This window comes from Tachypleus tridentatus, chromosome 9 (genome assembly GCF_004210375.1).
Source record: "Tachypleus tridentatus isolate NWPU-2018 chromosome 9, ASM421037v1, whole genome shotgun sequence".
Lineage (NCBI taxonomy): Eukaryota > Metazoa > Arthropoda > Merostomata > Xiphosura > Limulidae > Tachypleus > Tachypleus tridentatus.
In genome coordinates this window covers 99,750,915-99,773,608 of record NC_134833.1, presented here as the reverse complement: position 1 = coordinate 99,773,608, position 22,694 = coordinate 99,750,915, and the positions used below count along the sequence as shown (strand labels likewise).

The 22,694-nt window shown below is 33.6% G+C and overlaps 1 protein-coding gene across 5 annotated transcripts in view; it reads left to right on the top strand.

Annotated features, from left to right (window-relative positions):
• Positions 1-22,158, top strand: part of LOC143225868 (diphthine methyltransferase) — a 30,748-nt gene extending 8,590 nt beyond the window's left edge. For all 5 annotated transcript variants that reach the window (XM_076456021.1, XM_076456023.1, XM_076456022.1 and 2 more), the window contains 6 exons: positions 282-610; positions 3,949-4,106; positions 10,858-10,930; positions 11,841-11,906; positions 20,068-20,246; positions 21,719-22,158. In XM_076456021.1, coding sequence (XP_076312136.1) covers positions 282-610; positions 3,949-4,106; positions 10,858-10,930; positions 11,841-11,906; positions 20,068-20,246; positions 21,719-21,927 — 1,014 coding nt within the window. In that variant the 3' untranslated portion in view covers positions 21,928-22,158. The remainder of the gene's footprint in view (positions 1-281; positions 611-3,948; positions 4,107-10,857; positions 10,931-11,840; positions 11,907-20,067; positions 20,247-21,718) is intronic.
• The last annotated feature ends 536 nt before the right edge of the window (positions 22,159-22,694 follow it).

Genomic DNA, 22,694 nt, shown 5'->3' with positions numbered 1-22,694 from the left:
TACATGTAAATGCAATGTGAAGTGTGTTCCATTAATATCATTTAGAAGTTTTTTGTTGTTTTTTTTTCATGCAGATTATGTTGTTTTCCACTCAATGATTATGTAAAATTATTTCTGGAAGCGTACGTCTTTAATAATCTTGCTCCAAAACATATGAAGGCTGTAATATATAGCTGTTACTATGTCAGATACCAAATAAGTAGACCGTGCTTGGCTATCCAGAAATAGTGTTTAAATTCAAGTATGATATTTATTACATTCACATTGTTGTTTATATACAGGACAAGTCAGTAACTGAGAGTGCAGGCTTCAATTCACAGACTAGGGTAGGATGTCTACAATTATTTCAACTGACTCAAGATGATACCTGTTTTCTCCAGTATAAACTTCAGACTTTTGGAGTTCTTGATGTTAAATGGTGTCCTCATATGATTCATAAATATTGTCTTGTGGGTGTGGCATCAGCAGATGGTCAGCTTGTTCTTTATAACTTAAAAAATGCAGATGATTCTCCAAACTTGCTACTAGAGGAGTTTTCGAAAAAAAAACTAGATGAAAATTCTAGTAATTTAGCTCTTTCACTGGACTGGTTCAACTGGAAACAGCCCAGGTAATTATTTATACATTATTAGTGTGTTAATAATGCAGAGTGTATAGTGTGTGTATGTATTTATTTTTCTTTATATTCCATATGTTTATTACTACAAACTTGGGATTGAACCTCCTTTGCAGTTGTTTTTTACTGTATGTAACATTTGTGTTATTTTTCTTGCAGTTTTAGAAATGCCAATTAGCTTATTAAAATACATTTATGATTCAAAAACTAAACGTTTATTGAGGTGAAACAAACGCACTCCCTTTGGACACCTGGCATGACTGTATTATATGAATGCCTTTTTTTCCTTAGTTTCAGACATGGGATGGCACCGAATCTTTGTGGAGTTTTCTTGTCATCTAACATATACTTTTCTGTTGTCCAAGTTGCTAATAACTTTCTTTATTCTTAAAACAATAGAATCTGATTTGCAAAGAAAATATTGTATGAAAATATGGTATCAGCTATTGACTGTATTTATTCCATACATGTGTGAGCATGTGAACAATTATTCCTACACTGGAAAGATGCTTTTTTTTTATCTCCAAACAATGCATACGTATATAAGTAGAAATGTTATAATTTATAATGATAGGATTTCTGTGTTTTACTTTGTACTTGGATGTATATGGGTATTTTTTTTTGTAAATATAATTTTTCAAGTGGATCAAAATTAATCATTCTGAAGTAAGGTTGCAAATGTTTGTTGTGTTACAGTTCAGTCACTATATTTCAGGTTCTGTTGGTTGAATATTTGGAATGGTAGTGACTTTGATCTTTGTAAAGTTGTATTATATGGAATCTCTAGATTTCCAACTGGAAAGTAAAAATAGCTTACATGGTGACAGTTTTTAGAAAGGTGGGGAAAATGAATGACATGGGAAATTACAGGTTATTAGCTTCATTGCTGGTGTTAATAAGAGATTGTGATTTCTTCTGTGATATTTTAGAATATGGAAAGTTGATATGCTATCAGAGTTTGTTAGAAGGTAAATTTCAGCTAACAAATTCGTTATTTTTGTGTTTTAGTAAGGTGTTTAGTTGTTGTTTGATAAGGGCAACCTGATGTGTAAGAGTTCTTGAAATCTTCACGCAATAAGTAAGGTAATGGAAAGCCAGTTTGCCATTTTAGATCATCCTTCTACTTACTAAACAAAACCAAAACTCTGTCCCAAAATAAAGTCCTTCCTAGCTACATACCTATCCAAAAAATGTGTAAGATAAGTTCAAACAATAGTATACATCACATCATCAGAATAATTATTCCTTAAGTTTATAACTTGAAAGAGAAGTAATTCTGCTAAAGGAACAGTTTGGATCAAGGCTTCTAAAGCTCAGTTAACTTCTAATAATCAAGTTCTCATTTATAATCTCATCATTCTACCATTTAAGCAGACCTTTTGACAAGTCTATCGTTCTCTAACAAATTTAAATAACTGAGTTAAGTCATATATACAGGGGATGAACCAGAAAAGTGACCCCTAAGAAAAAAGTGGTTAATTTCTTATACATTTCATTAGATAGAAAAGCATGTGTAAAACTTTGTTTTTAACATGCATTTGATGAGATCTGTTTAAATATGATTTCTAATCCTAATTTTATGACTGACTTACATAAATACCTGAATTTTTTATTTTAGTTACTTTTTCTCACAGTGTTGTGCACCTGTTGAAGTTTGTAAGATCATATTACAGTTACCTAAAGTATGTTTCTGTTGCTAATTTATCATAATTCTGTCTTTCTCTTCATATCAATAATTTGTTCAGATGCCTCATGGAAAATGTTAGTAATCAATATGTATATTAAATTAGAACCTTTTTACACATCACTTTTTTGATGAATGTATTATGTAAATTCAGCTGATTTTTTTTATAACTCCTCCAAACCCTTTTAAATTGATTTTTATGATAGTGTCAGTTAATCAACCAAACTTAATATCACTAAGACAAAACCTTTCAGCTGAAAAAACTTATTATGAAGTGTTGTTGTATTGACATATGTGTCACCTTCCAACAAATGTCTACAGGAAATGAAGGATGATACAGATGTTCAGTGTTGTGGGCTTGAGCATTCATAATTTCTTTTTATTATTTTATTTTAATGAAATTCTCCATTTGGCAGTCTCACATGAAGAGAGATGGTGTATTTTCACCTTAATGTGGGTCCTACTTCCACAGTTACTTCAAAAAACCCATGGCTTCCTTTATACCCCACATTATAGCCTGTATCTTGGAGATCTTTTTAATTTATGGGCATCTTTAAATTAATTTTTTGTTTATTTAAATGAATTGATGTTTTTATTGTAGTCCTTTCTTTTGATTTTTATTTTACTTAACTATTGAAGTATTAATTTTCTGTATATTGTGTGTGTGTATAAAGTAATATCTGCAGAAAGCATTAAATAAAGTCTTTCTTGGCTTAATACAGACTGCTGTGGCAAGTTTTGATCATTGAAACTGATATCAACGTGTTGGTATAAAAGTACATATGAACTGCTAGTGCGACATCTAATTTACAAAATATGAACTGAAAAAGGTTTTAAGGTTTTTTTCTTTATAATAAAAATTAGAGGAAACTTGATTCAAGCATTAAAAAACACTTTTAAGAGATTAAGTAAATTGTGTATGTGAAGTTTTTTTGAGTGGTAGAATGATGTTCTTGGAAACTTAAATGGTAGGATAGGTTTTGAAAACCACATCCATACTTATTCTTCAATAGAATAAGAATTATTTCATTTTCAGATATTTTAAACTTGTGAACTGCTTCCTTAATATGATATATACTGTTTGTTTATAATTATTATTTTTGTTTCATATCTTCTGATTTTTTGTCACTTAATCATTTGAATATTTTTTAATGTGCATCAAAAACACAATATTGTTGCTGTTAAAGCAGCTTTTAATTCAGTTATCAGTTCCTATGTGTATATGAAGCTGTAACTGTTGAGAAAGGTATAAGCTGAAATGTCAGGGTTGAATAAAATCTTTATTTTTTCTGGAGTTTGATTTGTATTTCTTTTTTAAATATAAATATAAACATTGTAATTTATATTGTGCCTGTTAAGTTTTTTTCATAATTTTGATTTGTGAATGGGTAATGTCAATGGCCTACTGTCATCATGGTTCTTATTGTTATGTTTGTATTTATCTACTAAACATTTGGTATGAAAGAGAGATGTATAATTTTGTTGCTTAGAGAAAGATAAATTGTCTAGAAATGTGTATGTTTCATAATGGTTTCATCATTATTCAGCCCCTGAAAATGTTTGAAAAAAAAAAGTGATTTCTTGTTATTTTTTTTAGACCGAATACATTGTGTGCTCTCTAAGTTTTATTAATGTCTTTTTATGTTAGCCTTGATCCAAAGGTGGTAGTAAGTGATTCAAATGGACAGGTGACTGTAATACAACTTACAGAAACAAATTTAGATATTCTTCATCAATGCAGTGCCCACAGTTTTGAGTGTTGGATTGCTGCAGCCAACTATTTTGATCCCAGTGTTGTTTTTTCAGGTTTGTTATATTTTGATTAATATGAAATGTCAATTTTAATAACATAATGATAGAGATTTAACATGGAACTTGAAAAGCTTACCATGTAAAAAAAAAAAATGATGATAAATATTTTTGTTTTTTAAAATGTTTTATAAAATTGAATGTCATCAGAGCTAAAAACTAAAACTAATTGTAGTCTGTAACAAATTTTGTAGAAAAACCAATTGTTTGTTAAAAATACAAGTAGTTTTATTTCCGACATGGTATTAGGTTGAGGAATAATTCGTGAGCGTTTTTAAATAATTTCATTCAACCATTACATGCAAGACTATACAATACTTCAATGCATGAACACATTACACCCAAAACATTTATTATGATACTTTATTTCATGTAATACCTAGGTATATAGTATGCATTGTTTTAAACGAAATTGCAAGAAATTAAATGCGAAAAGCAGATGGTGTCGAAAAAGCTAGATTTTGCCCACTTGACATTCCATTTAATGAGCTGAAAATGAAAGCAAAAATTAAAGACATATGAAAATCAAACACACCATCTATTAGAGCAAAAAAGTATCTACCAAATGACATGAAATATTTTGTGAAAGCGTTTCATTTATGAATATATTTTTTTAACTTGAAAAAATGCTCCCGAATTATTCCTCAACCCAATACATTACCTCCATTCACCAGCAGAGTCATTTTCATTCAGTGCTTCCCTCTATATGCAAAAATATTTTAGTTTGTCTCGCATGTAAATCAACATGAGACAACCCTTTACCAGTAGGAGTGCAAAACATTCTCTTCATGTATGTGACTCCCTTTGTTCAATTCTTTCAAACTATCACTTGTTGGGTAAAGATTGAGAGCAGATGTTTTTTCATTGTGCTGTTTTCACACATTCATTTTTGTTTTAAAGTAGTGATTTACTTGATTTATTCATTTGCTAGAGTTTGTTATTCTCTAGAAGTTTGCAGCACCAACCTTGTTTTTCTCCTGATATTTGACATCTTCACAATTTAAGAAGAATTCTAGAGTTTGTGTTTTACAACTTTATAATTATTACTGCTACTTTGAGTGCCACTACTGGCTTCAGGTCTCGGGATTTTATCTAAGGAATTTTCAGTTATCATGAGATTGATCGTGATATCATAATGATTGGAATTCCTCCTGCTTTGTCTGATAAGGAGGATTTTGACAGTTTTTTTTTTTGGTTTCTTCCTACCTATGCTATTTCTTCTTGTGCATCTTTTATGAACTCTATTAGGTTTAACTCTTCTTTCTGAAAATGCTTTCTCTTGAAATTAGCATTCCTTATTTTCTTTCCTTCATTTGACATTATGGTTTGTGTTGATTATTTCATTTCTCATTTTAGAGCTTGTGTGAGCATGTCTTGTTCTCCATGAACTTCTTATCATTATGCTTTATCTGTCAGCTGATCAACCATTTCTTGACTCTCAGCAGTTGGAGTCAATTTTGTTCATGTATGTGGCTGTCCCTGATAGTCTTATATATTTATCCCATGTCCATTTTCCAACCTTATCTTATCACCTAGAAGATGCTGGACCCATCAGGGACTTCAGCACTGCACAGGGACTTTCTGCACTTCCCAAGTTCAGAGCTTATACACAGTCTCATGTACCTTCTTTGCACCTCTGCCATTTGCAACTGTCTTCACTGTATGCTTTGAAACTTTGATCATTACCAAAGTATCCCACCTGGGGTTGTTTTCCTTCCTTGGTGGGCCGTGATTTTTCAGACCAGATGGTCTGCCATTGCTCCTTTTGGTTCATCTATCTTCCAGTTATCATTGTGACTTCTGAGTGGCTTTTTTTCTCCACAAGTTTCTTTTTGCAGTCTTTGGATTCATGTGTGGACTTTGCAATTAAGCACCTTTTCTTCTTTCCTGGAGTCTCACTTTTGTTGTCCCTTGGAGGAAACTTTTCAGTCATGCATATGGCTTGGTGTAGTTGTTTCTTCCATGTCAGAGTACTGCCTTTTAATTGTTGCTGTCTTTCCAACTTTTGGTGTGGCTGTGCATGGGTAAGTTATCTTTTATCTTTCTTTCTGTACATACATTTCCCCACCAAAGGCATGTCTGATGAAGGATTTAGATCCTGTTTAGTGGCAAGTGCTGCCTGTACAGGTACACTTCCCATATTTCAAATCCACACTGTACAGCCATGATATATACTCATGGTCAATAATGCACACTGTTGAGTTGGGGTGTTCTACAGAATTGCTAGTTGATATTTCTTTTTGATATATTTACTTCATTAATATACCTGTACTAACCCGTGGACTTGCATAGGTAAAACAGAAGGGGATAGCTGTCCATCCCTGTTGCTCTTTTGGTTGAATAAATCTGGGGTGATCTGCTTTTTAAAACATGGTTTATGTGGTCATCCATTGCACTGTATCCAGTGTTGGTGTCTCTCTAGACTTTCTACTGCATTTTCTTTCTATTGTTCTTCTCATAGGGAGTCCTTGCTACTTGTCAGTTCTGGGCCACTTGGGTGACAGACCATGGAGAAGTCCCTCAGAATGTGTTTGTTTTCATTCAAGAGAGAGTAGAGTAGTTATGTTCTGCTGGTGTAGATAATGTACACCATCTCTGTGCAATGATTCCCAGAGATTGATGTTATGTCTAGGTTCTGTCTGGAGGATGAGGTTGCTTATATTTCATGGATTCAATGTGATCTGAAGGTTGCTATTGTGCTTCAGCCTTTGTGTGGTCCTATTCAGAAGATGATGTTGCTTTAGAATAGATCTGACATATTGCATTACATTCCTTTCATCATCCAACCATCACCTGGATCTCAGTTCCCTGTGAGTGGTTTTTGATTAGAACTGGACCAACTAGCATAAGTCCTCACATGTGTTAGTTGTGTTACCTCTTCCTCACTCAATTATGCCTCAGGATCTCCACCTCTGTGTGGTGGGTCCCAAAGGTTAATTTTATACCTAGTTTCTGTGTAGTTCTATTCAGAGGGTTAAGTTTGCATTATATTTCTAGAGGTCATTCACTTCCATGAGGTGGGACTTGGATGATGGCATTGTGCTTTGGCTTCTGTTCAGTCCTATCCATAGGATAATGTTGATCTGGGTGACAGCTTTTCCTCTTGCACTCCACCTCAGGATATTTTCACTGGTTGAGGCTGATGTTGCACAGAGGGTGCCAGTCTTGATTTGAGTTTGAACCTGGTGTGGCCTTCTTCATTGGCACATCTCTTTCTATCATCATTCATAGTTGGTTGTGTATTTGAGCACATATGGTTGTTTCATAATCAGTTTGCACAGTGTATCCTTCCATTCTACTTAATTTGAGGTGAAGACAGTGTGGATCCTCCTGATACTTCTTAGTTTTGGGGTGGGCAGTCCATGTATTGTCTGTTGTGCCCCAGCTACATTACATCTTGGAGCACATTCATTTTAGCTTTTCCCACATTCCTGTCAGTAGATGGTTCTTCTGTAGTCTTTCTTCTATGGAATAGAGCTTCTGGTATACTGTGATTTAGAGTCCAACCCAACCGATTCTCTCTTCATTCTTGATTGTGCTCTTCCCACTTTCTAACCATAGACGAGACATCTATTTCAACACTGGGTACAGAATATGCCTGTTACAGAAATAGTACAGTTTTCTATATGTGATCCTCTCTCAATATGGATCACACTTCATGGGTGTTCTTTGGATGATTTGAAGGATACTTATTTCTATCCCTCACACTGGTCCGTCCACTTATTCTAGCTATACAAATGAATGGAGGTGATATACTGTATTGGAAGTTATTTTCCTGTTCTACCAATGGATTTCTGAAAAGTAGTTACCTCCTCCTGTCACACTTGTCACCTTTCCTCTACACCGAAAACTGGTGCTTTCTTTTTTTCTTAACCTCAGAGTGATAGTTTAGTAAACTGAATAGAGGGAATCACATGGTGAGGGGGTTTCACTCCTATTGGTGGAGGGTGGTTGGATGATGATTTATATGCAAGACACAGTTGAACCACACTGAACATTGGAGTTTGAGGCTTATGGCATGCAAAATGTTGTTTTTTTTAATATAGAAGGCAGCATTGTGACAGAAGTCAATAGATTTTATTAGAAATCTTAAAAATAGTAATTTATTCAAGCTTTTATCTTTATTTTCTTGTACATAAGTGGCATTTATGTAGATATATATTTTTGTTTTGTTTTTTTTCAAGATACTTTCTGGACTTGTTTTGTTTGTTTCTTTTTGCAAAATAATACATACCCATATGATTTTGGTAATATTTTTAATTGTTTTCCTTTAATTTGTAATTTTTTCTTATAAACACCATAAAAGAGTAGGACTTGACATAAAAATAAAAATTCTGATAGATAACTACAACATTTAATGACACAAACATCTAACATTACCTAAATTAAAATGTTATTTATGATTTAAATTAATTGATTGCTCCAACAAACCAAGTCAAGTATCAAATTTGTAAAAATGTTTATTATTGTTTTGAAATTATAGGTATTTCTGTCAAGATATTTCTGACTGATTCTGTAAAGTTCTGACCTCTTTTTGTGGACAGATTGTTTATTCAGAAAATATTGATAATTCCTTGGCTAGTGTCTGTATTATTCAAATTAATAATTAATTAAAATATTCAAAACAAAAACTAACTTTATGAAACCATGTTGTTTTATTTTGTGTTTTTGCTTGATTTAGTATAGGAAGAGATAGATATTTATTACTTTAAGTTTAGAGTAATTTCACATATCTTAGATGCTACTTTGTGAGAGCAAACAAAATAAGAATGAGGAATATCAGTGTTTGAAAACAAAGTTTTTAGGAATTTTTGTTATACTTTTCTAGCCCTTTAAACAACACAAGTTTTGCATTAATGATACTTTTATAAGACATTAATATTTGTCTTTTAATTTTAACACTAATTATCATTACAAGTATATTTAATGATAATCATACTTTGGCAACTCAGCTTATAAAAGGAATTCATACTTGAACAGTACAAGTTTTTTTCAGTGTTGACTTGTCAAAGAAGTTTAATATTATAAGGGAAGAGTGTGGAAAAGTTGGTGCCTGAAGTTTTACTTAGAAAGCTGCCTTTAACTTTTATTTCATTAAATATACTGAAACAGTATAAAACCTAATGTAAGTTTCCTTTTTTTACCATGGTCAAAATGTTTTATTCATCTATTAAGTATAATTTCATCCAAAAGAATCTCATTAAAATGTACAGAAAGAATTTACTATCATGTGTCTTTATTAATGCACTTACAGTTTTTGCTATAGACTTGACTTAGTTTTGAAAGAAATTTGCACTACCTCAGATAGACACTGATGTCAGTGCAGTATCCATTATGTGTAGACAATGTTTTATGATTATATAGGTAGAATTCTAGAAATCCTTTATATATATATATATATATAAAAAAAGAAAGAAAAAAAAGAAGGATTTTTGCTGCCACTGGCAAAATCCAACAGTGGCTTGTTCAAATCAGGAAGGACTCGTGCCTTTGCCGATGGTATAAAATATGAATACTTTTAGTGTCTCTCGTATGGAATTCACAAACCTTAAGAGTTTACAAGTCATAGTGACATTAAAGAAGTGGATTATCCAAATTCCAACAACTTTAGACAATTGAATCATGTCACCGTATTTTTTGTACATTCCAGGAAAAAGTAATAAGACAAATGTTGAAGTCTCTCCTAATAGCTCAGTGTTTCAAAGTGAATATCAACCTTGTAACTTTTATCTATACCATTTTTATCAGATGACCTTCTGTCTTATGAAGAGGCCAAAGGTAGTATTGTGGATAAATTTGTAAACACAGAATTGTACAAATGGAAAATAATAAACCCTCTTTTAAGTTAAAATTTTAAAAGAAAACTCCAGTCATTTAGTCAGTTATAAACATTATCTAAATACTCTTGGCAAGTACTGAAGCTTTTCTCAGTAAACACCAAAGCATTAAAAATATTTTTTGATATAACTGGTAAACTGTATTATAAGAAAATGCCCATATTATAAATGTGGTTGGCTGAACATTATTATACTTCATCATTTGACTTTATGAATGACCAAAATTTAATTATATTAATTAAATCACATAAACCAGTTTGATGGTGTCCAGAACTTGTTTTTTAATTTTATAAACTGATTTTTTTCAGTCATTAGTAAATCTTCAGTTATGTTTTATTTTTTCTTTCTCTATACTAAACTTGTTTATAAAACATAGTTGGTGACTATATTAAAAAACTATTTTAAAAACGTAGATAAATAGATTATTGTAGTTAACAGACAGCTCATTTATTTTTAAAATGAAATGTTTTAATTCCTATTCTTTGGCCACAAAAAAATTAAAAGAAATACATCAAATTCTTTTCAATACACTGTTCTTAAATATTATTTTACCAGGTAATAAAAATAAGTTTTATTTAAAATTTATATTAATCCTTTTGGTACTCTTGTGACTTTCTGTTGCTGAAATTTGAAACAAAATGGACAATATATTTTTACCACTTTATAGCTTTATGGTTTCTTTTGAAGACTGCAATCAGTATGTAATATGAGAGAGCTAGATAATGTTCAATTTATGTCTTAGCTAGTGTAAAAAATAGTACTTTTATTATATTCTGTAATATTATCTATCAATACATATCCCAAGATAATTTCTTTAACATTTTGTAAGTTGTACAGATTATGCAAGTTCATTGAAAGGTACTTTTTTTTTTAAATTTAACCACCAGTTTTGTTTTGTTTTTCATTCTCAGGAGGAGATGACTGTTTGCTGAAAAGTTGGGATATTAGGATGTCAACTATTCATCCAGTTTTTGCTTGTAAAAAGTAAGTTTCTGTTATACCATGTATCAAAGCACTAAAACATATATTTTCCTACACATTTTTTTAATTACAGAAGCTTTAATTATACACTGCTTGCCAAAATCTTAAGGCCAATGAACATAAAGAAAAAATATACATTTTGCATTGTTAGACTCAACCAATTATTTGAGTAGAGCTTAGAAAGATGGAAAGAAATGGGAAAATAAATAAAAAAAAAATTTTAGCATTTAATAGGGAAAATGTGAACACTATGAAATTAGCCTAAATACTAGCTGGTCAAAAGTTCTAGAATGGAAAAATCGACTTGTATGTATTTTTTTTTTTATGGCATTTAAGAGATTGGTCAAATTGACAGACCCCACATAGTTATGGTAAAGAAAATAACATACATAAAATCTTACCAAAAACAAATGTTTGAATTTAGGAGGTTTTAGAGATTACATAAATAATATTTGAAAATTTGAGGATGAAGAATAATTTTTTAATCATAAAATTAAAAAATCACTTTGCACTAGAACTATTAACAAAACAGGCTGAATATTTTCACTTCATTAAAAAAATGATTTTTTGTGTTAAAAAAATTTGCAATCTTTACTAAAAGTTGACCAAATTTTTTGAAGATACACACTACATCAAAAGGTATGTTATGAATACTTAAAATGTGCTGATGTGTATATAAACTTGTATATTATATTAAGAACGTCACAAAAATATTTACACAAACATTTATTAATTTAGAAAGGAATGCTACATAAAAACGTGTTGAAGTTTATAAAATTTCTTTATAAAAGAAAGCTGTTAGATATTGTTTAACATTCATTTAAAATAAAATAAATAATGCAAATTTACAAAAACTTGTGAAGTGTTCAAATACTTATTGATCATTTTCTGTTCAACATTATTTTGGTGATAGACATTCCATGGGAGTAACCAGTATCCACAAAAGCAAGAAGAAAGAGTACATGTTAGCCTCAGGAAGGTAAGCTTCGTCATCATATGAAGTGCTTTAAATAAGATATAGAATTGCGAGAGAATATTTTATGTAAAGTTACATATAGACACATTGTAAATATTATTGTAATTATAGCCAAAACATTTAACAGTAAGAATGCTTGTCAGACGTGTGAAAATGCACTTTGTATTGCCTTATTGGCTTAATTTTAAATTCAAGATAGATGAAAACTTTTTAAAATTAAAATTGGTAACAATCATTTATATATTTGTGGTTTCAAAATGACTTGATAAGAAAAACAAAAACTGATTGATTTATAGTATAGGAATTTAGAGTAGTGATTTAAAAGTAAATAAAATAATTACATTTTATTTATATACATATATACACTGCTGGCCAAAATCTTAAGGTCAATGAACATAAAGAAAAAATATGCATTTTGCATTGTTAGACTCAACCACTTATTTGAGTAGAGCTTTGAAAGATGAAAATAAGAAAAGAGAAAATAAAAATAAAAAACTTTTTTAGCATTTAATAGGGAAAATGTGAACACAATGAAATTAGCCTAAATACTAGCTGGTCAAAAGTTTAAGACCATACCAAAAAAAAGTCCTAAACAGGGTAGGAAATGCCCAGCAAGAGGTCTCAGTAGTGAGTTGCATGGCTATCATTGTGAATAACTGTAAACATTTGCTTTGGCATGGTCGATATAAGCTTTTGCAGAAGGTTGGCTGGAACGTTATTCCAAATGGTGAAGATGGCTTCAGGAAGATTGTGCACTGTTTGGAATTGACATCCATTTCTACAGACTTCTCTTGCCATCCACCCCCAAACATTTTCATTGGGGTTTATTTCTGGCAAACACTCTGGATGATCCAAAAGAATCATGTTATTCACCATGAAAATGTCCTTTTTCCTGTGGCATTGTGGATTGCAGCATTGTCCTGCTGAAAGATCCAGTCATTTCCACACAAGCAAGGGCCTTCCGTCCATGGAAAGAAAAAACACGCCAGATCATGATGGAACCTCCTCCACTCTGTTGTGTAGAAAATGTCTCTGGTGGGATATCCTTATCATGCCAGTAATGTTGGAAGCCATCTGTACCATCCAGGTTAAATATTTTCTCATCAGAGAACAAACCCTTTTTCCACTTTTCTTCGTCCCATATTTGGTGCTTCTCCACAAAGTTTAACCGAGCTGTTTTATGGTGATGAAGGAAGCGTGACCTTTGAAGATGTTTACGGTTTATAAAGCTTTTCTCATAGATGACATCTTATTGTTCTTGAGCTGCATTCTGCATCTGTAAGGGCCTTAATCTGGATCGATGATCGGCTGGTGTCTTGCCGGTTGACCCGTCAAATCCTCTTGCTCAACATCTGCGAAATTGTCTTGGGCCGACCACTTGAAATTCTCATTCAGTACCCCTCAGGGTCTTTTAAGAAATTTGCAACAGAAGTTTTACTCTGCCCAATCTCACCAGCAATGGCACGTTGAGAGAGTCCTTGCTTTTGCAGCTTGACAATTCTGCCAACTTCAAACTGATAACTTTTTAGCCTTTGCCATGTTTTTACCCAATGTAATGCAGGAGATGTCAGTGAGAGATGTTGACAACGCTAATGCTTGAACACAAATGACTAAATTTTGTTATGTATTTACTTACCGATTAACACTTCATTTCAGTATGGTCTTAAATTTTTGACCAGCTAGTATTTAGGCTAATTTCATAATGTTCACATTTTCCCTATTAAATGCTAAAAAAGTTTATTTTTCCTTTTCTTATTTTCATCTTTCGAAGCTCTACTCAAATAAGTGGTTGAGTCTAACAGCACAAAATGCATATTTTTTCTTTATGTTTATTGGCCTTAAGATTCTGGCCAGCAGTGTATATATGTGCGTGTGTTTGTGTGTGTTTATAACATTTATGTAAATATACTGCTTTCAGTTGTTTTCACTTTTATTGAATTCAGCAACTAGTCATGTATGTGTATGGTTTAACTGTATCAAGTCTGTAATGTGTTTCATAAATCAAGATATATAGACACAAACACATGTATAAACTTATCTTAGAGCATTGGTTCTCAACCTTTTCAGTAGCAGAGAGAGCACAAAAACATGCAAGAAAATTGTTATTAGATTGATTTTAACTAAATTTTCGAATTTGTTTTGTTTTTTAACCATTTTTAAGGTGCTTGGTTCAGTCGACTTACTAAGAAACCTGTGAAACTGTACATAAAGATTTGTTAATATAATTCCAAATTTAGTAATTAAAACCTCTTTTTGTAAAGCTAATTAGCAAATAAGTTTGGAAGTTGGATAGATAGGGAAAGTGCTTCTCCCATGGGTTTAAGAAATATATTGATATTTCAATTAATTAAGAAGGTGGAAGATTCAAATATTTGATTCTCACTCATAATTATGTATACTTTGTTCCTGACTGGATGGAAACTGCAGTAGGCTATTTTTGATATTAGAAGATACTGAAGTAGAAAAATTAGAGCTCAGATGCATCACATGACAGAAAAGGAAGACTGAGAATTTTTAAAATATTTCTGAAGTCAAAAAATTAAACTTTAGATAATGCACAAACTTAACTAACAAACTGTGTTTTATGCCTATTTAATGACATTAATAATAGTTATTTAATTAAATTTCAAATTTAACTGTAAAAAAGTCATGACATAAAAAAAAAACCCACAACACAAACATTTTCATTTTTAAAGACTTGCAAACATATTTCTGACAGATTAATGTGGATATAAATTAACAATAATAGTCCATAAATTGTGATGTTCTACATTTTCAAGCATGATTTATTGTAGCAGTCCATGTTTCAAATACAATACACCAGATATGTTCATTTAGAAATTTTGTTTTTTGTCACAATATAACAGATAAAATTTGTTTTACATAGTGACATCCCCATGGTGTGGATTCCTGTACATGGTGAGGGGACCTCCCAGGGAAGGTTCTGTTCTTTCAGTTTACTTCCTCTGTGATCTAAACATCCACCCACATGTATGCCGTGCATGGCAACTCGTGAAAGGGAGGAGAGGATCCTGGTGGTTGAGGGGTCCAACACCACTTTGGCCTTGAATTCCTGTAGACGGGCAACATTGAGGTGGCCCCCCTGGGTCAGTTGGCTGTTCCACTCAGGCTAGCGTCAACCAAGTTCCAGTGTTGGATGTTCTCAACACATGTTGTGGGCATTAAATCTGATGCTGGTGTTTGGGTATAGTGCTCAAAAACCCTGGTGTTGCTGCAGTATCCTTGTTTTACATTGTAGTGTGTCCCCTCGTAGGACTCCATGGTGGGTGGGGTCAGTGGGCACCGAAATTTCCATTGATTTATTATTGATACACCAATTAAAAATCTTAGTAAAATTGTGAAAAAACAGTCTATAGGTAAATAACCACATCTTGAAGATTCTGATACATGCCTCATTTTCTTATATTGCACTCACTTTCAGACAAACCTTTACTACTTTGAATTCATCAGTGTGAAACGGATCCTCATTGTATCAATTTCAATGGCTCTCACCCATCCGACTTTTGTTCTTGCCCTAAATGGTTGGAAGAAAAAGAGGTGTATCGCTTGAAAGCGATTCATAATATTACCTATCTTGAGGCTCAAAAATTGCCGTTCATCACCTCATTTTGGACGTATGATGCTGCACTTCATTCCACAGTTACTGTGGGAGTGCAGACAGATCTCTCTGTGCCTCCTAAAGAATCGTTCTCCAAACAAATGAAAAGTCTTTTGACCTCCATGGTTAAAGAAGTTGATGAATCAACATCCACACCTATCTCTGTCCCTTATATACATTCCACCAAACCCCAAGTTCCACATCCTTTAGTTCCAGATACTGGCATTTCCTCGGATCGATCTTCCTCTCTCACCCCAAGATGCAAAACAATCATTTGTTCATGTCTTCAGTGTCTGGAATTCCCTTCCAACAGCAAAGACCTGCCCAATTGATCCAGGGCAGGATCCATAGAAGTCGATAAACCTCCCTTAAGTAAGGAAAAAGAAGTGGTCGTAAACAGAAGGGTTCTTTGCCCAATTCGCCTACGTGTAAATGAAAATGGCCACCCTGATACAATGGAACTGTCAAGGTTTACGTTCTAATCTGGATGACATCAAAACACTGATTGCTTCCTACCATCCTGTTTGTTTCTCCTTACAGGAAACATTTCTGAAACCTGCTGATACAGTCACCTTTCAGCAGTTTTCTTTATACAGAAATGACAGGCTGTGTGATGAATGAGTGCATGGAGGGGTAGCACTGTTGGTTGATCAGCATGTGCACACCCTGTCTTTGCCACTCGACACACCCTTGTAGACCATAGCCATCTGTTTCCTTGGGTTATTCCATCACTGTTTGTTCTCTCTATCTGCCTCCTAGAGAAACATATGATCAATCAGTCCTTGATGCTCTCATTGAACAGTTGCCATCTCCCTTTTTCATCCTGGGGGACTTTAATGGACATCATTCTCTCTGGGTAAGTGCTGGAATTGATAGGAGGGTATGCCCTCGGATCACAACCTTTCTCTTTTCAATACTGGTTCTTCTACTTATTTCAATGCGCCTAGTCAGTCCTTTACTGTTATTGATCCCTCAGTTTGCTCCCCTTCATTATTTTCCCATTTTTCATGGAGGGTTGGCAATAATCCATGAGGCAGTGATCATTTTCTTATAATCTTGAGAGAGACTGGCCATGGTCAATGCCACCTGACCCGTGTGCCCCAGTGGAAGCTGGATCAGCCATCTTTCACTGCTCTCACAGAACTTGATCCTGCCATTGTTTTTAAGCCATCAATAGACGACTGTGTGGCAGCAGTAACTGACGGCATTATACAAGCAGCTGCTCAATGTATTTCTAAAACCTTGACACGTTTTCCACTATATCCTCGTCCATGGTGGAATCCTGCATGCCACATGGCACGGAAGGCTCAAAAACGAGCCTAGGATACATCCGTAGATATTCCACACTCTCAAACCACATCGCTTTCCAGCAGACCCATGCTCGATGGGTAAGATATCAGATCCAGAAGGAATCTTGGATTAAGTTCATAACCAGCATATCTTCTACCACCAGTTCTAAAGTCATTTGGGACAAGATTTGAAAGGTCAGTGGGCAATATATCTCTCTGTTTCCCACTCGATCTTGCTCTCTGATGCCCAGGAAGTAACTGATACCCAGAGCATTGCTGATACTCTGGGTGAAAGCTTTTGCCAGGTATCTAGCGCTTCTGCCTCTTTGTCGACTTTCTTGGCCATCAAGACTCAGACAGAGCAATCACCTCTTTCCTTTCGAGCTGATTGTCCCTTTATACTGGTGGAACTCAAACTAGCCCTTCATCGGTCTGGCAGTACATCAGTTAGACCTGATGATATACACTATGAGATGCTGCACCATCTATCTCCTGCTTCTCTTTCTATTCTTCTGGTTTTTATTAACTGGATCTGGCAGGAGAATGTTTTTCCTGATGCCTGGCACCAGGTTATTGTCCTGCCTTTTTTCCAAGCCTGGGAAGGATCCCAAGATTCCTTCAAACTACCGTCCAATTGCTTTGACGAACTGTCTCTGTAAGACCTTAGAGAGGATGGTTAATGCTCGTTTTGTTTGGTTCCTCGAATCAAACAACCTCCTCTCACCCACACAGTGTGGGTTCCAATGACAGTGCTCCACCATGGACCACCTTATTTGACTTGAAAAGTCAATCAGAGAAGCCTTCCTGAAATGACAACATCTTGTATCAATATTCTTTGACATTGAGAAGGGAACTTGGAGCTCCTTAGGGCTGTGTTTTGAGTGTCACACTTTTCAGTATGAAGATTAATGCTATCACTGAACATCTCCTTCTCACTGTTGCAAACGGGCTCTATGTCGACGACTTTCACATCTCATGTCAGTTGTTGAACATGAGGTATATTGAGCAGCAGCTACAGAATTCTCTCAATTGTTTACTGAAGTGGACCACAGTAAACGGCTTTACCTTCTCTCTCTCTAAAGATGTTTGCATGCACTTTTGTTGACAATGAGGTATTCACCCTGATCCTGAACTCTGTATTGGTGAAGTTGTGCTGTCTGTGGTCTCTGAGACTAAGTTCTTAGGGCTTATCTTTGACCGTAAGCTAACCTTTATACCACACTTCAAGCAGCTTCAGGTCAAATGTACAAGAACACTGAACATCCTCTGTGTCCTCTCTGCCACCACTTGGGGAGTGGATCGACGTTCTATGCTAAAGATATATTGTGCTCTTATTCGTTCAAAACTGGTCTATGGCTCTGCCAGACCATCGGCCTTAAAGATGCTAGACCCTATTCATCACCAAGGACTTTGGCTCTGCACTGGGGCTTTCCACACTTCCCCAGTTCAGAGCTTATACATAGTCTCATGAACCTTCTTTGCACCTCTGCCATTTGCAACTGTCTTTACTATATGCTTAGAAATTTCGTTTTTTATCAAAGGGTCCCACCTGTGGTTGTGTTTTCCTTCCTCGATGGGCCATGCTTTTTCAGACCAGACGGTCTGCCTTTGCTCCTTTTGGTCTTTGTATTTAGGTGTAGTTAGATGAAGTTGGTCTGTCCTTTGATAATATTGCTGTATCTACTGGTCAGCCCATCCCACCATGGCTTCTTAGTCCCCAATTCTGATCTATCTTTAAGTCATCTGAGAAAAGTAGACACTCGCAATTGGAAATACTGTTTGCTATTTGCTGAACATTTTTCAAACCATCTTTTCATTCCTATTTATACAAATGGTTCAAAATCAGGTGACTGTGGGCTTTGCCATGGTTTGTTGTGGTTCTGTGCTTGCACGCAGAATCCTCTCTACAGCTTCTGTGTTCGCTGCTGAATTGTATGCCATTTCTCTTACCCTAGATCACATAGAAGCTAAGCAGTACTCGAACTGCATGATTTATTCTGACTCGTTTAGTTCTCTACTGGCCCTGGAATCACTTCATGTTGGTTCACACCCTGTTCTCGCTAATATTGAAAACCAACTAGGCCATTTCTCTTTAACATCTACTTCTATCCAGTTTGTTTGGGTACTGGGCCACGTTGGTATTCACAGGAACGAGCTTGCCGACACTGCAGCTAAGTCTTTCTGCTCTGGCACTATCACTGCTGTGCCTGTTCCATACGTGGACTATGGTCCTGTATTCAAGGCTCGGCTCCAACTTGGAGTGAGCAACATGAAAACAAGCTTTTTCAAATAAAACCCTATATTGGCCATCTTGTTCCCGTAAGGATTGGAAAGAGGAAGTTTTTATAACTATACTACGCATTGGTTACAATTTTTCAACTCATCATTTTCTTTTATTTGGAACTGATGCACCAGTGTGTAGTTTGTGTAACACTCAGATCACAATAAGCCATATTTTACTATCTTGTCATCATCATGATTCACAACCATAGCACCATTTTAAGCATGTTCTCTCCCAAGGTTTCTCCATAACGTTAGTTAGTGTTATTGGTGATAGTGACGCTGTCCTCCTTGGTAGTGTGTTTAGTTTTTTAAAAGCCATTAATCTTTTTAATGCCATTTAAGTTTTTTGATTTATACATTACACCTTTTCATGTGGCTCTCTTTTAAAAATCACAGTTCATCTAGCTCAATTTGAAATTAGAAACTGACTGTAACATTGAGGAATTCGGAAACCAGTATTGGAAAGGCCAACTTCAGGTGACTGATGATGGTTTTTGTACTTACGTGTTAGTCTTCCTGGTGAGTTATGATTATTACTGTCATGCCTCAGAAAGTCCTTTACAACATGAATTACTGTAGTTTTGACATTGTAGACTAGATGTAAACATTTGTTTTATGCTTTTTTTTTTAACTTTGTTTTGTTTTACCTTAATTTCCTTTTATGAATTTTACTGAATTTCTTTTACCTTTTTACCGACATTTAGAGCAGATAGCCTTGCTGCTTTGTGCCATAAAACACTAAATCAACCAAAGTGATATATTAAACCTATGTAGCATTATGTAACTGGCAGAATTCATGCTATTTTTTAAACCAATTTTAATCTATATGTAGCAAAAGATTTAGAATAACTATACAAAAATTTGGCTTAATTTTGAATGGTTTGAGAGATAAATAATGTCATAACTTCTTACTTTATTTGTAGGTAAATAAAATCTTGTTAGTATTAGTGTTTATGTTTGTCTTTTACTGAAGTTATGACGAGCATGTCGTTCTTTGGGACACAAGACATATGAAGCAGTCGTTAACAGAAAATAAAATAGGAGGAGGAGTATGGAGGTTAAAGTGGCAACCTGAGAAAGAACATTTGCTATTGGCTGCAGCAATGCACAATGGATTTTATGTTCTTGATGCTATAGGATCAGGAGAACAAGGTATGAAAAAGATTCTCAGACACTAAGCTGTAAGTGCTAAAAGAAATACACATGTTCAGAGACCATGTGTGAAAGGTTGAACACTGGGTTAAATTCTCTTCTTTACATTAATAACACTGCTGTGTCATTACAGGAAAGTGAAAAAGCTTCACCCTGTTAATTTATAATGATGTATGGGCCCCACATGGGTTTCATATTGAATAGGGGCGTGTAAGATGTTGAAAATATAATTCAAATAAAGCTCACACATGTCAAGAAGTCTCCAATTATAACATCTTTGAGGCTTAGATGAAGTTACAAAAGTAAAATCCATCATGGATAGGATGTTTAAACCATGTGATAGTTTTGTTTTTATTATAATTTTGTATTTAAATTTTTTTATTACATGAGTTTCTTCTCTGTTTAAAGAAATGGAACAGTACAAAACTGTACACCTTTGGGCATTTCTTTGAGTAACTATTCATCAAATAGTTATTATAACACAATTTTCATATATTTTTGGATTTATTTATTAAAAAAAAAGCCATAATTTTTTATCCGTATTGTTTCATGTCATTTCTTCCCGTCTTTCCAAATTTCTTTCTGTGTTGGTATATATAGAAGTCACTTAAATTTCTACCAAAATTTTGAGTCCTTTATAGTTTTTGATGTCGTATTAAGCATTATCATCAATTGAACTTTGAAACTTTAACAGTTATAAATAAAAAGGTAATGTTACCTCTATTAATGAAATTGATTAAACAAAAATATTGACATATTACAAAACTGTATCTAATTCAGTTTAACTACTATTTATCTTTTACTGCTGGTGACCTTTACACAGAAATAAATTTGTACATGATAGCAAAGAGGATGAAAGAAGAATTATCTTGAAACACATATCAATGATTTCTCCAAGTAAGAACTAAGTGAATAATTATTTTACAGTAGAATTCACCATTAACCACTAATGGTCAATGTTAATTATCAAATTGATGGGCTCTTCACTAGACTCAGTGTTTGCTATCATGAAAAACTTGGTTAAGTTCAAACCAAAATTTGTACTTTTTTTAAAATCATCAAAATGATTGATTTTGATTGATATAGGCAAAAATTATTTATCATTTTGAATTAATTTTTGAACATTATTGTTAGGAGTAAATGTTTGTAAACTTTTTTGTATTCAAAAATTTAAATTAGCAACTATGAATAAATATTTTATATTTTTACCAACCACTTGGTAAGTTGTAATCTTTCAGCTGTTTGTTTGTGTATTACAAAATAGATTTAACAATAGGACATTGCTAAATGTATAAGAATAATTAGAGGTTGGTGAGAAGAAAAGTTTTTGTTTTTTTTTAGTTATTTTTTGGGGCATTGTAACCAACCAATATCATATAATTAATTCTGAGTTGTAGAGGTTTACATGTACCATTACTGTTTGACCAATTAATGGTAAGGTGATGTAAAAAGCTTTTTTCACTTCTGTCTAGGTGATGGTTGTCTAAAACCTGTTTGGCACTACACTAAACACAAATCACTGGCCTATGGAGTTGATTGGTGTTACAAAGAGAGTACTACTGCTGTCAATGAGGCCGATTACAGACTGACAGAATTGGAACAAAAAAGCATAACTGTTGGGTCCTGTTCATTTTATGATAGGTCACTTCAGCTGTGGAGAGTACCAGATTTTGTATCTTAATACTGTTTAGATGGAAGAAATCTCTGACAAAAAATGAGATTATTCTTTGCCTTTATATAAATGAAGTTTGAATTCTTATAATATTGACTGTGCAAACAAAGAATGTATATTTAGTATTGTAAATGTTTAAACAGATATTAATAATTTTGTTCAGTATACTTTAAAAGTTAATTCATATGCATTTTTCAAAAATGTAATTTGGTTATAAAATCCATATTTTTACAAAGAAAAGTTTTTATGAAATGTATAAATACACGTGCCACACCAAGTAAAATATCAATCAAAGCTAGATATATAAATACATGTGACACACCATGTAAAATATTAATGTAAATTAGAAAGGAAGTAAAGAATGAATATGAGTAGGGTGTAGCAAAAGTACTGAAAACAAATTTCAGTTTTGTTTTTTAATATTGCAGTCATTTGCTTATCATAACAGGTTCCTAGTGTGGTTCCAGTATGGTAATTTATCTTGTTACATAATAGCTTCTCTTCAATTCTGTCCTCTATATGCACAAATGTTTTGCTCACCACTAGTTTAAAACTTCCATCTTTCCCATGTTCAATGTGGTTTCACTGCATCTTCACATATAAATAATCATATGACAACCCTTGACCAATAGGAGCAAAACAGACACTCCTGATGCAGGTTACTCTTTCTGTATGATTCTTCCTAATTTTCACTTCTTGTTGAGGACCTTTTGTGTTTGGACATTACATAGTTTTGCTCATTTTTCAACTTACTCTTTAGTTTAATTTTTTTTCCT